Raw genomic sequence first — 12,688 nt, 5'->3', positions numbered from 1 at the left:
GGCTTCTTGAAGATGTTGCACTGTTGGAGATGCCATGTAACGAGACAAGTAAGAACTTGCATACATGATATCTGGTCTTGAAGCACAAAGATACAAGAGTCCTCCAATCATGCTTCTATACTTTGTAACGTCTTCAAGTTTCTCATCTATGGCTTCCTTCTTCTTGCCGTGAGGAGTTACTGGTGTTGACAAACTTTTGCAGTCTTGCATTCCAAATTTCTTCAAAAGCTTCTTTGCATAGTTTTCTTGTGATAAAAAAATGCCTTCTTCGTTTTGGTTCACTTCCATGCCAAGAAAGTAACTTAGTTCTCCCAAGTCTATCATTTCAAATTCATTCTTCATCTCCTCCTTGAAACTTTCAATCTCTTCCATGTTGCTTCTCGTGACTATGATGTCATCAACATATAAACTAACCACCAATATCTCCTTTGAGATCTTCTTCACATAAAGCGCTGCATCATTGATGTTTCTCTCAAAGCCATTCTTGATAAAATAACCGTCAATGCGCCCATACCATGCTCTAGGTGCTTGCTTTAAGCCATAGAGGGCCTTGTAGAGTTGAAGAACCTTTCCTCTTCTCCTTCTTTTACGAAACCTGGTGGTTGTTCTACATAAATCTCCTCTTCTAAGTCTCCATTTAGGAACACTGACTTTACGTCCATTTGGAAGAGTTTCCATTTGTGTTGAGCCGCAATCGCCATTAACGTTCTGATCGTATCGTATCTTGAAACCGGTGCAAACGTTTCAAGATAATCCACACCATATTCTTGTGTGAATCCTCTAGCCACCAATCTCGCCTTGTGCTTGATTGCTTCTCCACTTGCATTAGTCTTCAAACGAAAGATCCATTTGACACTAATCACATTTTTATTGCTTGGTCTTTCCACAACTTGCCACGTCTTGTTCTTTTCTATCATCCTCAACTCTTCTCTCATGGCTTCTATCGACTTTTTGCTTCCTCAAAAGCTTGTGGTTCTTCAGCCATCATGAGACACATCTCAAGTATAAGCGCCTCTCCTTCAACTTCAGTTGTTTGGTTCATAAGATCATTGATTGATCGGTGACCTCTTGGACCAACATATTCTTCTCCTTCTTCTGTATTTGAAATTTGAAGTTGATTGAAAGCGTTACTTACTTGATCTATTTGAGCATTTAGATCATTTCCTCCTCCTTGTTCTTGTGAATTGATCTTGACAAAGCTGGACTAGACGAGTTAAAATGATGAAAGGAAAACTAAAGGTAGCTCGTCGATTTTAGGCTTTGGACGAAAAAGCAGTCGATCGCTTGTCGTCTTTGTAACCGTTTTCTTTCTTTTTTCATAGATTCCCTTTCCTGAACACCGTACATCCGTATTTATAGGTAATCGTGTCGGTTCGTCCTCTGAAAAGACCAAAATACATCTTTCTTGCCTTGAGATTATTTGGATCTTTTCTGGGCGGGCCTTATGTGGGGGTGAGGATCTACCTCTAACAGGCTAACAAACACGAAAATGCAATACAAAACAACTAAAGCGGCTCTTGAAAACAAAGACATGATGATGATGATGATGATGATGATGATTATGGTTGTGGTTTTTTTTATCGGAGAACACGGATTTGGTTAAGATTTTGGAAGAAGAGATTATGATGATAAACAAGCTTTGAGTATTTCCGCACTATTTATATATAGTGTGAGTTGCATTCACGTCCTAGTGTCGTTATGACTTAGGACTACGTTTCCATATTTCGATATTGTTTCCTTTTTGTTTTACCTTAAGTTTCCATATCCCATAAGGGATCTTTCATTAATCTAAAAAAAAAAATATTTTCACCTCTTTGCTTTAGCCAACACGATCTTCATTAATCCAGAAGAATTTTTTTTTCTATTCTTTTTTCTAAAACATTAGATTAATATTATTTAAAAACAAATTGATTTTTTTTAAAATTATTAAAAAGTTCTACAAGATAAAATGATNTTTTAAAAAAAAAAAAAAAAAAAAAGTTCTACAACATAATCTTATAGGTTTTAAAGTAAATAAAAACTATAATCTCTTTAAATAAAGTTTACCCCTTCAATTAATAAATTCAAATATTTGTAGTTTTCAAAATTCAAGTTTATTTCAAGTGTATAGGACATGTTAAGTTGTTAACACATATACAGAGATTTACTGTATTTTGGTCCGAACTACAACTAACCGATTGCTAATCAAATCATTTTGTTTTGTTTGTGTTTACTTGGAATAGTACTTTCGCAATGGAAAAGTATTTTAACCTTTTTCCCCGGTCAACTTCTAAAATTATTGATCGATCACTAATCCTCCGGCAGAAAAGTTCAACTTCGTGGTGCCACAGACAAAACTCACAAGCAGAAGAAGTCTTCATGTCGTTATTGTCCTCATTCTATGGATGCCAACCACAGTTCCTTGCTAAGAACATCATGGTTTTACCATTGCACTTCTCTCGAACGTAGACTATTTTGAGTTGTTCCATCACCGGGTTGGCACGATCCCATTCGCTGTCTCTAATCTTTTCAATCTTGTATCGAAGTTCCACCAGCTCATCCATCGTAGTTGACAACAACGGCTTTGTAACAGAAGACAAGATCTTGAAACCATTTTGTTTTGTTTGGCCTCCAAGACAGATAAGAATCAGCCCATAGACATATTTAGCCTCTTTGTGTCCTTTTTCTGCAGCTTTAGCTAAATACAGTGCCGTACCTCATGTATATCGAAAAGGGCATTTGCCCAAGGCCACACAATATAAAAAAATTGTAAGACCACATATTTTTTTAGTTAGCTTATGTATTTAGTTTGAAAATGTGTTTACGCTTTTCATTTTAAAAATCTAAGATATTTTGTTTGTTATTAATTCTTCTTATTTCATATTTCTTTATCTTTTATTTGCATTAATAGAGTATTATATAATTTATTAAATGTTTGAAACTAAATATGAAAAACCACATAAAAGTTGAGAACTTGTGTTAAAAATTTAAACGAAAATATATTTTTAATTAATTAACACAATGCTAATGTGTAATAACACATAAAATAGACTCTCAAATATCATATCATCTATTTTTTATTGTCATATTAGCATTTTGTTAGTGTGGTTGCAAATTTTCAACTTTCATGTGGTTTTTCAATTTTACTTTCAAACATCTAATACATTATGAAACACATACGTAAAAATATTTTACTTATGTTTTGTTTATATTTTGCATATGTTTTGCTTATTTTTTGTTAATATCTATTCAATATTACAAAGAACAAAAAAATGACTAATTTACTGCCGTAGATAAACAATCACACCTACAATTTATATTTATATAGAATTTAATGTAAACTATACTCAATGGATCAAGCAATCAAATAATTTCTATATATGTAGATGATTTTATCATAGTCACAAAATAATAAATATATAAATAATTAAAAATACATATCATCTACGTTTCTGATGGGTAACCATCTAATCTATATATGTTATTTTTAACTTTTTTTAAAAACAAAACCATTTTTTTTGCCCTAAGCCTATATGAACTTAAGCACGGCTAAATATTTGAGTCCTTTGTGCTCAAGGTACTGTAGAAAGTAGTAGATGAATCCTTTGCGATACAAAGCTTCGGGGTTTCCATTCTTGCGACATCTTTTGAAAAAATTGGAGAACGTTTCATGGTCGCGATGCCATGGGAACAGAGGGGTTTCTTGGAGCGAAAGTCTGCGGAGAACATATCCATCATCGCAAATACGTCGAAACGGTTTCGAAACTAATCTGAGATTACGAACCTCTGACAAGGAAGAAGCTGCGATACATGACAAAATCTCCACAAGAAGATCTTCCGGTAAAGGATCTGTAAATGTATAGAGGAATAACACCACAATCTTCGGCTTGGAAAATGTCAAGCGAACCTTTTACTATTTATTCTTTTTAAACTCTTAACCGGTTACAAGAATAAATCTAAGCACACTTTTCTTCTCTATCTAAACTCTCACCAATATAGATCTAAGAGAATAACCAAACACTCACATTCTTAGCTTTCTTTGATCAGCCTTGAAGTTACAATCTCACGCAAAAGGTTTTTCAAGTGTTCAAGAAAACCTCCCACACATCACCCTAGATCTTTTATATTCGATCACACTAAAACCGTAAAAAGATCTTCAAATCTTCAAGTAAGGCAATTTCTTGTTTGCCACAATCTCAGTTTCCTTAACCATCGCGAACGATGTTCTCCAGATATCTTCTCTCCCTGATGTGAGCACCAGTCGGCTCGCGGTACAGACAGAGAGTTGGTTCTTCGGAACGGTCAGGTTAGAGCCAACTTTTCTCGGGCAAAACAATGGTGAATGATTGAAGAGGGAAAACGAACGATGGATACGAGTTTTGGCGAGTGGAACGCTAGATAGAACGATGGTCACGACTTTGGGCGTACGGACTGTAATGCCCCCGAACCGTACTATGACCACCCAGGCCATCAGACGGCGCCGAGACGCTACTAAGGGAACGTTCATCAAAGGTCCGGCCGGGTGCGAGAACAAATCAGGCCCTTCGGCCAGTCCCTCGGCGAGGTTCCCGACCACACGACATATCCTTCAGGCTTTGCAACCCTACGGACACGCCGTGCGTTGGGCCGACTCGGACTAAGTCTATATCAGTATGACCCGTTTGATTTAAAAGAAAATACGAACACATTAAAACTTAAACAAGTTTTCACAACCGATTACACAAAATAGTTCACAAGGCGTAACGCCAAAGTTTTGGTTTGCAAATAAACATACTTTGAATTTTACAATAGACACCAAAAAGAAAACTACTCCGGAGCCCTATCATTCACCACGCCCTCTAGTTCCCTCTAGGGTCACCTGCATAACAACAATATTATCATAAGTAATCTAAGATTACTTAGTGAGCTCAGGGTTCCTGCAGAGAAATAAATCCCAAACCCCAATTCCCCATTAACAATCAACATGCACGCAATCACAACAACATGCGAACATAAATAAGCAACATGCAAGCATAGATAAACAACATGCAGGCATCAGCAATTAACAAGCAGCGATTAACATGCAAGCAAGCAAAACAACTTAACAACCATAAGAGATGACATGCGGAAGCTAACAAGCCAACAAAAACACTCTACCAATAATCGCAACTACATGCAACAATATACAACAACATGCAATGACATGCAACAACAAAACTTGAAATAAAACAGCAGTTTTTAACAAGTTTAATTTATCTGGGCCCGGCATGCATTCCTCTTCCTCAACCCCTCATGAATTCTCCAAAACGCAACCACAAAGGCAGGCGTTTCGATATCAACCAAAATTACACCATCGTGTAAAGTAGCCTCGGCCAGGGTAGCGAGCCCAGTAACCTCCGAGCTCTTCGTGACCAACCCTGCACACACACGAACATGGGTTGCATGTCGCGGCTGCATGTGGCACGGAATGGGAAGGATAGCCATACCAAATCTTAAAACACTTAGCCGGAATTTCTCGCGGACTAAAGCGCCTTAAGATCTCACCGAAGTTTATACTTGAGTTTATATGGTTTTAAACCCATAATCTTACCAATAACTCAACCATTTCTCGCCTTCTATTACTAGATCATTTCGATCTAGCAACTGGCGCAACCTTTCTATGCATGCATTTAAACAAGAAAACATGAAAGAACTTCAAGTAAATGCATCTACATGCAACATGCAAAATCGCGCACTAGATGGATGTTTTTAACTCTCCATCTAAGCCGATGCAAATATGTGCCTGAACTCACAGTAAACCGTCGACGAATGATCTCCTTTGATGAAGCTCTTCTCGCGGCAACTCGGATCTCCTCTTCGGTTAGAATTGATTTCCTTATCGATCTAACGTTGATGGTCTTGGTCGATAGTCTTCTCTTGCACTTCTTCTTCTTCTCGCAACACCTTCTTCTTTCTCTTGCAAACGCTCACTCTTCCTCTCTTAATACTCGCTCTTTCTCTTCTTTCTCTCTCAATTTCTCTCAACTTACCCCTTCTTTCTTTGTGAGGAAATGAGAGGAATGAGAGCTTATTTATAGAGTGAATGGGCGGTGGAGACAGCATATGAGAGTCGTATGCACACTCTCTATTAGAGGGACTTCAACACTTGGAAGCTCCTTGATTAGCCACCTTGAATCCCACTTAAGCTTTTGAATTCTTTAATCCTTCCACTAATGCTCCACTAAGTCTTCTTGAATAAAATATTCATCCCACAATTTCCACTAAGCTTTCTTGATTAAAATATTAATCCACTTAGCTTCCTTGACTTATGATTTTTGGTGGGGAAGACTTTTAACAACTTTGGTCGACGGTCGTCGATCCTCGGCAGCTCTCTCGGCAACTATCGGCATCTATCGGCAACTCCCTCGAGTACTCGACACTTTCTCGGGTACTCGGCAACTCTCCCTCGGGTACTTGACAACTTCTTCGAGTACTCGGTAAATTCCTCGAGTACTCGGTATTCTCGGCATTTCTCGGTAATTGCCGGACGATACGTCTCGGACGGTACGGGCGGTACGTCTCGGACGACCCAGACAACTCTTGGTCCGATAAACTTTTCTCGGACTTCCCTTCATCAAACTTCCAGCTCTTCTTTCTGCCTTCCTCTTCCCGGTCTTTTGGACTTGAATGGACGTCAAAACTTTATCCCTTGGTGAGGGTCACTACATTCTCCCTCCCTTAATAGAATTCGTCCCGAATTCCATAGGGTTCTGATGGTCCTGCCTCATCTTCTTCGGCGAACAACTGAGGATACTTGGCACGCATCCTATCCTCATCTTCCCACGTGGTGACTTTACGATTCTGCTTTCCCTAGAACACTTGGATTTGAGGAATGCTCCGGTTCTTCAACTTCCTGGTTCTCCTCTGTCCTATTCCAAACGGTCCTTCGGGGTATGTGAGATTTGGCTCCAACTCCTCGATAGGCTCGGTTACAATCATTCTTGGATCTGGCACATGCTTCCGTAGTTGTGAAACATGGAAGACTTTATGCAATCGCATCACCTCGGGCATTGATAACCGATAGGCTACCTCGCCAACTCTTTTCTCAATCCGGTATGGTCCAATAAACCTTACCGCAAGCTTTCCCACTTTGCCAAATCGATCCTTCCCTTTTTGCGGGGCAACCTTCAAATACACCATGTCTCCAACTTCAAACTCTACTTCTCGCCTTTTGCGGTCTGCGTACTTCTTTTGGCGATCTTGTGCTTTCTTCATGCTCTCACGAATAAACTTAATCTTTTCCGTTGTCTCATCAATCAACTTGTGATTGAAACTTGTCCTCTCTCCAACTTCCGTCCAACACAAAGGTGTTCTACACGGCCTTCCGTACATGGCTTCAAACGGTGACATGCCGATACTTGAGTGATAACTATTGTTATACGCGAACTCCACCAATGGCAAATTCTTCTCCCAATCTGATGACCACTCTAGCGCACATAATCGAATCATGTCCTCGATGGTTCGAATAGTTTTCTCCGTCTGCCCGTCAGTTTCTGGGTGAAAAGAGGTGCTCATATGAACATCCGTTCCCAACGCCCTATGTAGATCCTGCCAGAATATTGACGCGAACTTCGGGTCGCGGTCAGAGACGATGTTTGCTGGTACTCCATGCAACTTCAGAATCTCGTCTATATACTTCTCTGCCAAGACTGGCGCTTGATCTATGCTTCTTACTGGAACCAAATGGGCTACTTTGGTTAAACGGTCAACCACTACCCATACTGCGTCGTTGATTCTCCCTTTTCTTATCGGTAGACCGGTAATGAATTCCATAGAGATAGAGTCCCATTTCCAAGTCGGTATGGGCAAGTTGCGAAGCAATCCTGCTGGCACTTGATGCTCTACCTTGATTCTTTGACATGAGTCACATTAGCTTACCCATTTTGCTACTGCTCTCTTCAGTCCAGGCCAATGATAGTATCTACGCACATCTTTATACATCTTGGTGCTCCCCGGGTGTATACTCAAAGCTGAGCTATGGGCGGCTCCTAATATCTCCTCGCGTAATCCGTTCCGGTTAGGTACGGTTACTCTCCCATTGAGTAGTAAAGTGTCATCATCAGCTAGATGATAACCACTAGCATTCGGTCCTTCTGAACTTTTCAACTCCTCGATGATCTTCTTCAGGTTCTCGTCCTTGGGTTACTCTTCACGAATTCGATGTAAGAGGCTCGCTTGTGTTACAGCTTGTAAACATAACGGTACACTAGATTCTCCTTCTAAGGCTAAAAGCCTTACCTTCTTCAATTCCTCGGCTAAAGACTCCACGTCCTTCTCGACATCAACTTGAGCTCTTCTTCGGCTTAGCGCATCCGCTACTACGTTCGCTTTGCCTGGGTGATACTGAATCTTTAAATCGTAGTCGGCTACGAACTCCATCCATCTCCTCTGGCGCAAATTAAGGTCTGGTTGCGTGAACAAGTACTTAAGACTTTGGTGGTCTGTAAATACCTGAACAGCTTCTCCATACAAATATGATCTCCATATTCTTAATGCAAACACCACGGCTGCCATCTCCAGGTCATGTGTGGGGTAGTTCTCCTCATACTTCCTTAGCTGTCTAGATGCATAAGCAATCACCCTATCACCTTGCATCAATACACATCCAACTCCAACTCTTGATGCGTCTGTAAACACAGAGTACGGTTGGTTTGGCTCAGGTAGGGCTAACACCGGCGCTGATGTCAACGCTCCATTTGACTTCCTGAAAGCTTCTTCTACCTCCTCGCTCCATATAAAAGGTACTCCTTTTCCGGTAAGTCGTGTTAAAGGATTTGCAATGGACGAAAACCCCTTTACGAACTTCCGATAATAGCCTGCAAGGCCTAAGAAACTCCTAACTTCCGACGCGGTCGTTGGCTTCGGCCACTCCTGAATTGCGGCGATCTTTTCAGGGTCTGCGGACACACCTTGCTCCGAAACTCGGTGTCCTAAAAATCCAATCTCCCTCTGCCAAAACTTGCACTTGCTAAACTTCGCGAATAGCTTCATCTCTCTTAACCTCTCCAAAACCTTCTTCAAATGCTCCGCGTGCTCCTCCGCACTACGTGAATATATCAGGATGTCATCGATGAATATTATCACNCAATCCTTCCAATGGCCTAAACACGTCCTCAAAGTCCTTGACTATGGCAATGTCCTCAACTTCCATGCCTTCCTTGTCATCTCCTCCCATGGCGGTCAGAGTGACTAAATAAACTTCATCCTCTTCAATCCATCTTCCAATCCTAGCTGCCGATGCGAAGTATGCCGTTTTACTTGGGCTGATCCCATTGAAAACTAGAGGGGTCCTTCCTCCATTTTCAAATATAACTCTGCTTCTGCTGCAGTCGATATGGGCTTGGTGTTCCGATAACCAATCCATTCCCAAAATAGCATCGAACCTATCCAATGGCATCACCAAAGGATTTACCGGGAGGTTCGTTTCTTGCAAGACTATCGACACTTCCTTGACCAATCTTCTTGTCTTCAGCGGTGGTTGATTACCAGCAGTGTAGACGTTGATGTTCACCTCTTTCTCCTCACACAAGTCTCCAAACTTGTCAGCCACTTCGGGAGTCACAAAACTATTGGACGCTCCCGAATCGAACAGTACATGTGTGGGGTTACCACCAACAAGTAATGTTCCTAAACGCAAAGCAAGTATAACAAAATGCAATGCTAAAACTAACCACGCAAACACACAAACAATCACTAACAAACACAAGAGAGTTAGAACCCAATCAAACCTGTTATAGAGCCTTTCGCGGCCTGTTAAGGTTTGGGTGGCTCTACTCCTAAAGCAAAAACATTTGCTGGGGTTGCTTGCTTCTTCGCTGGGGGTTCCTTCACTTTGTTCGCTATCTGGGCACGGTTCACAGTTTGGGCGTTCGGTTTGGCCGGCTTCGACGGACATGAGTTCGCATAATGTCCTAACTCGCCACAGTAGAAACATGTGATGGTTGATAGATTGTTGCTTTTTGTTTCTTCAACAGTCGGACAAGCGCGAGTNGATGATAGCCAGAGGCTAAATCAATCTTCGAAAACCAACTTGCTCCTCTCAGGNGTTTCTTCAACAGTCGGACAAGCGCGAGTGAAATGCCCAACTTGCCCGCACACATAGCATCCCCTCGGATCCATGTTGCTCACCTTACTACCACCTTGGCTAACGTTCATCTTAAGCTTCCCGCGGCCTGCGCCCCAATTCCGTCCCGCTATTTGATTCACCTTCCGGGTGTTCACAATCTTAGTCTGCTGGACGGGTTCCTTCTTTTTATCCCTAGCTGCAATCANCATACTGGCCATATCTCGTTTGAAACGCCGTCTTCATCACATCTTGTTCCGCAATTGAGATTTGATGATAGCCGGAGGCTAAATCAATCTTTGAAAACCAACTTGCTCCTCTTAGCTGGTCTAACAGCTCATCGATCCTTGGCAAAGGATACTTGTCCTTTATAGTTATGTTATTGATACCTCGGTAATCAATACATAACCGCATGCTCCCATCCTTCTTCTTGACGAACAACACTGGGGCTCCCCATGGCGACGAACTTGGTCGTATAAAACCCTTCTCCAACAAGTCCTCTAACTGAGTCTTGAGTTCAGCCAACTCGGCTAGTGCCATGCANGATCGCTTCCTCAACACTTACCGCTCTCTCTTCTACTTCCTCGACACTGCGGTACGTCACAGCGTGCAACCTTCCTCTAATGTCTAGCCTGAGTCCATTGAAGAATCTCCGGGCCATCGCTGACTCGTCGTCATTTCCTTGATACAGATACCTCCGAAGTCTCGTAAAAATTCTCCCATATGCCCGAACGGTCATTTCACCTTGTTCCAATTGCAAAAACTGACTCTCCAACTGGTCGCGTGACTCTGGTGGAAAGTACTTCAGCTCGAACTCTCTCTTAAAGATTCCCCATGTTATTGTCTGAAATCGATATCGCGAAACTACGGTATCCCACCATGCACGAGCATCTTCTTCCAAGAAATTAACTGCTACTGGCCTCCTAAACTCCTCTGGGCACCTTTTCATCTCAAAGTTACTCTCCAGGTCTTTTATCCAAGCGTCTGCTAAAACGATGTTCGCTTCTCCTTTGAATTTACGGAATCCTAGGTTTCGCAACAACATCACCCGCTTAAGAAACTGGTCGGACGGATCTTCCGCTGTACGATTTGCTTGATCCTGCTGCTGCTGCTGGATCATATTGTTCAAGAGATCTTGGACCATCTTAAGTGTCTGCTGGGTCTCCGGCACATTCGGCACATTCGGCTCACTCGGTCCTTCTCCATGCGCTCGATCTACATTCGGCATGTTCTGAGTTGGATAAGCGGCGTACGGTCCAAACGGTGAAAACCCTGGCGGGTACATACTCTCCGGCGTACTGAAACGATTTGAATCTGGCATAAACATGTTCGGCCCATACATGTCTGGGAATGACTATTCCCTTTGTGCATCTTCAAACTGCGAATCCCAATCCCATTCCTCCGGACCAAACTGTTGACTTGAACCCCTCCCTGTGCCCGGCGATCGGTACGTCGACCTTGATCTTTCAGATCCTTGACGAGACATCTGCATCCACGATCAACAAAGGGTTTACTTAATCCCATCTAACCCTAAGTGATGAACGATCCGGATTACCCTAAGTGTCTATTGCGACCATTTGACTCGATAAATCATTTGAAAACACGAGTCCTATACAGCATCATAACCATGCTCTGATACCACCGTTGTAACGCCCCCGAACCGTACTATGACCACCCTGGCCATCAGACGGCGCCGAGACGCTACTAAGGGAACGTTCATCAAAGGTCCGGCCGGGTGCGAGAATAAATCAGGCCCTTCGGCCAGTCCCTCGGCGAGGTTCCCGACCACACGACATATCCTTCAGGCTTTGCAACCCTACGGACACGCCGTGCGTTGGGCCGACTCGGACTAAGTCTATATCAGTACGACCCGTTTGATTTAAAAGAAAATACGAACACATGAAAACTTAAACAAGTTTTCACAACCTATTACACAAAATAGTTCACAAGGCGTAACGCCAAAGTNACATGTGTGGGGTTACCACCAACAAGTAATGTTCCTAAACGCAAAGCAAGTATAACAAAATGCAATGCTAAAACTAACCACGCAAACACACAAACAATCACTAACAAACACAAGAGAGTTAGAACCCAATCAAACCTGTTATAGAGCCTTTCGCGGCCTGTTAAGGTTTGGGTGGCTCTACTCCTAAAGCAAAAACATTTGCTGGGGTTGCTTGCTTCTTCGCTGGGGGTTCCTTCACTTTGTTCGCTATCTGGGCACGGTTCACAGTTTGGGCGTTCGGTTTGGCCGGCTTCGACGGACATGAGTTCGCATAATGTCCTAACTCGCCACAGTAGAAACATGTGATGGTTGATAGATTGTTGCTTTTTGTTTCTTCAACAGTCGGACAAGCGCGAGTGAAATGCCCAACTTGCCCGCACACATAGCATCCCCTCGGATCCATGTTGCTCACCTTACTACCACCTTGGCTAACGTTCATCTTAAGCTTCCCGCGGCCTGCGCCCCAATTCCGTCCCGCTATTTGATTCACCTTCCGGGTGTTCACAATCTTAGTCTGCTGGACGGTTTCCTTCTTTTTATCCCTAGCTGCAATCACCTTTTCTTTCTCGATCGCTTCCTCAACACTTACCGCTCTCTCTTCTACTTCCTCGACACTGCGGTAC

General features: G+C 42.3%; 1 protein-coding gene across 1 annotated transcript; it reads right to left on the bottom strand.

The window, feature by feature from the left end:
* On the bottom strand, positions 2,379–6,467 carry LOC104789630 (putative F-box protein At1g67623). Its single transcript, XM_010515300.1, has 3 exons — positions 6,452–6,467; positions 3,526–3,828; positions 2,379–2,674 (listed from the first exon to the last, which is right to left on the bottom strand). Exons 1-3 carry the CDS (start codon positions 6,465–6,467, stop codon positions 2,379–2,381), a joined length of 615 nt encoding a protein of 204 aa, XP_010513602.1.

The sequence above is a fragment of the Camelina sativa genome, chromosome 5 (genome assembly GCF_000633955.1).
Source record: "Camelina sativa cultivar DH55 chromosome 5, Cs, whole genome shotgun sequence".
NCBI classification, from domain to species: Eukaryota; Viridiplantae; Streptophyta; class Magnoliopsida; order Brassicales; family Brassicaceae; genus Camelina; species Camelina sativa.
Note: the sequence above shows the minus strand (reverse complement) of the source record. Positions and strands in the feature narration are given on the sequence as shown.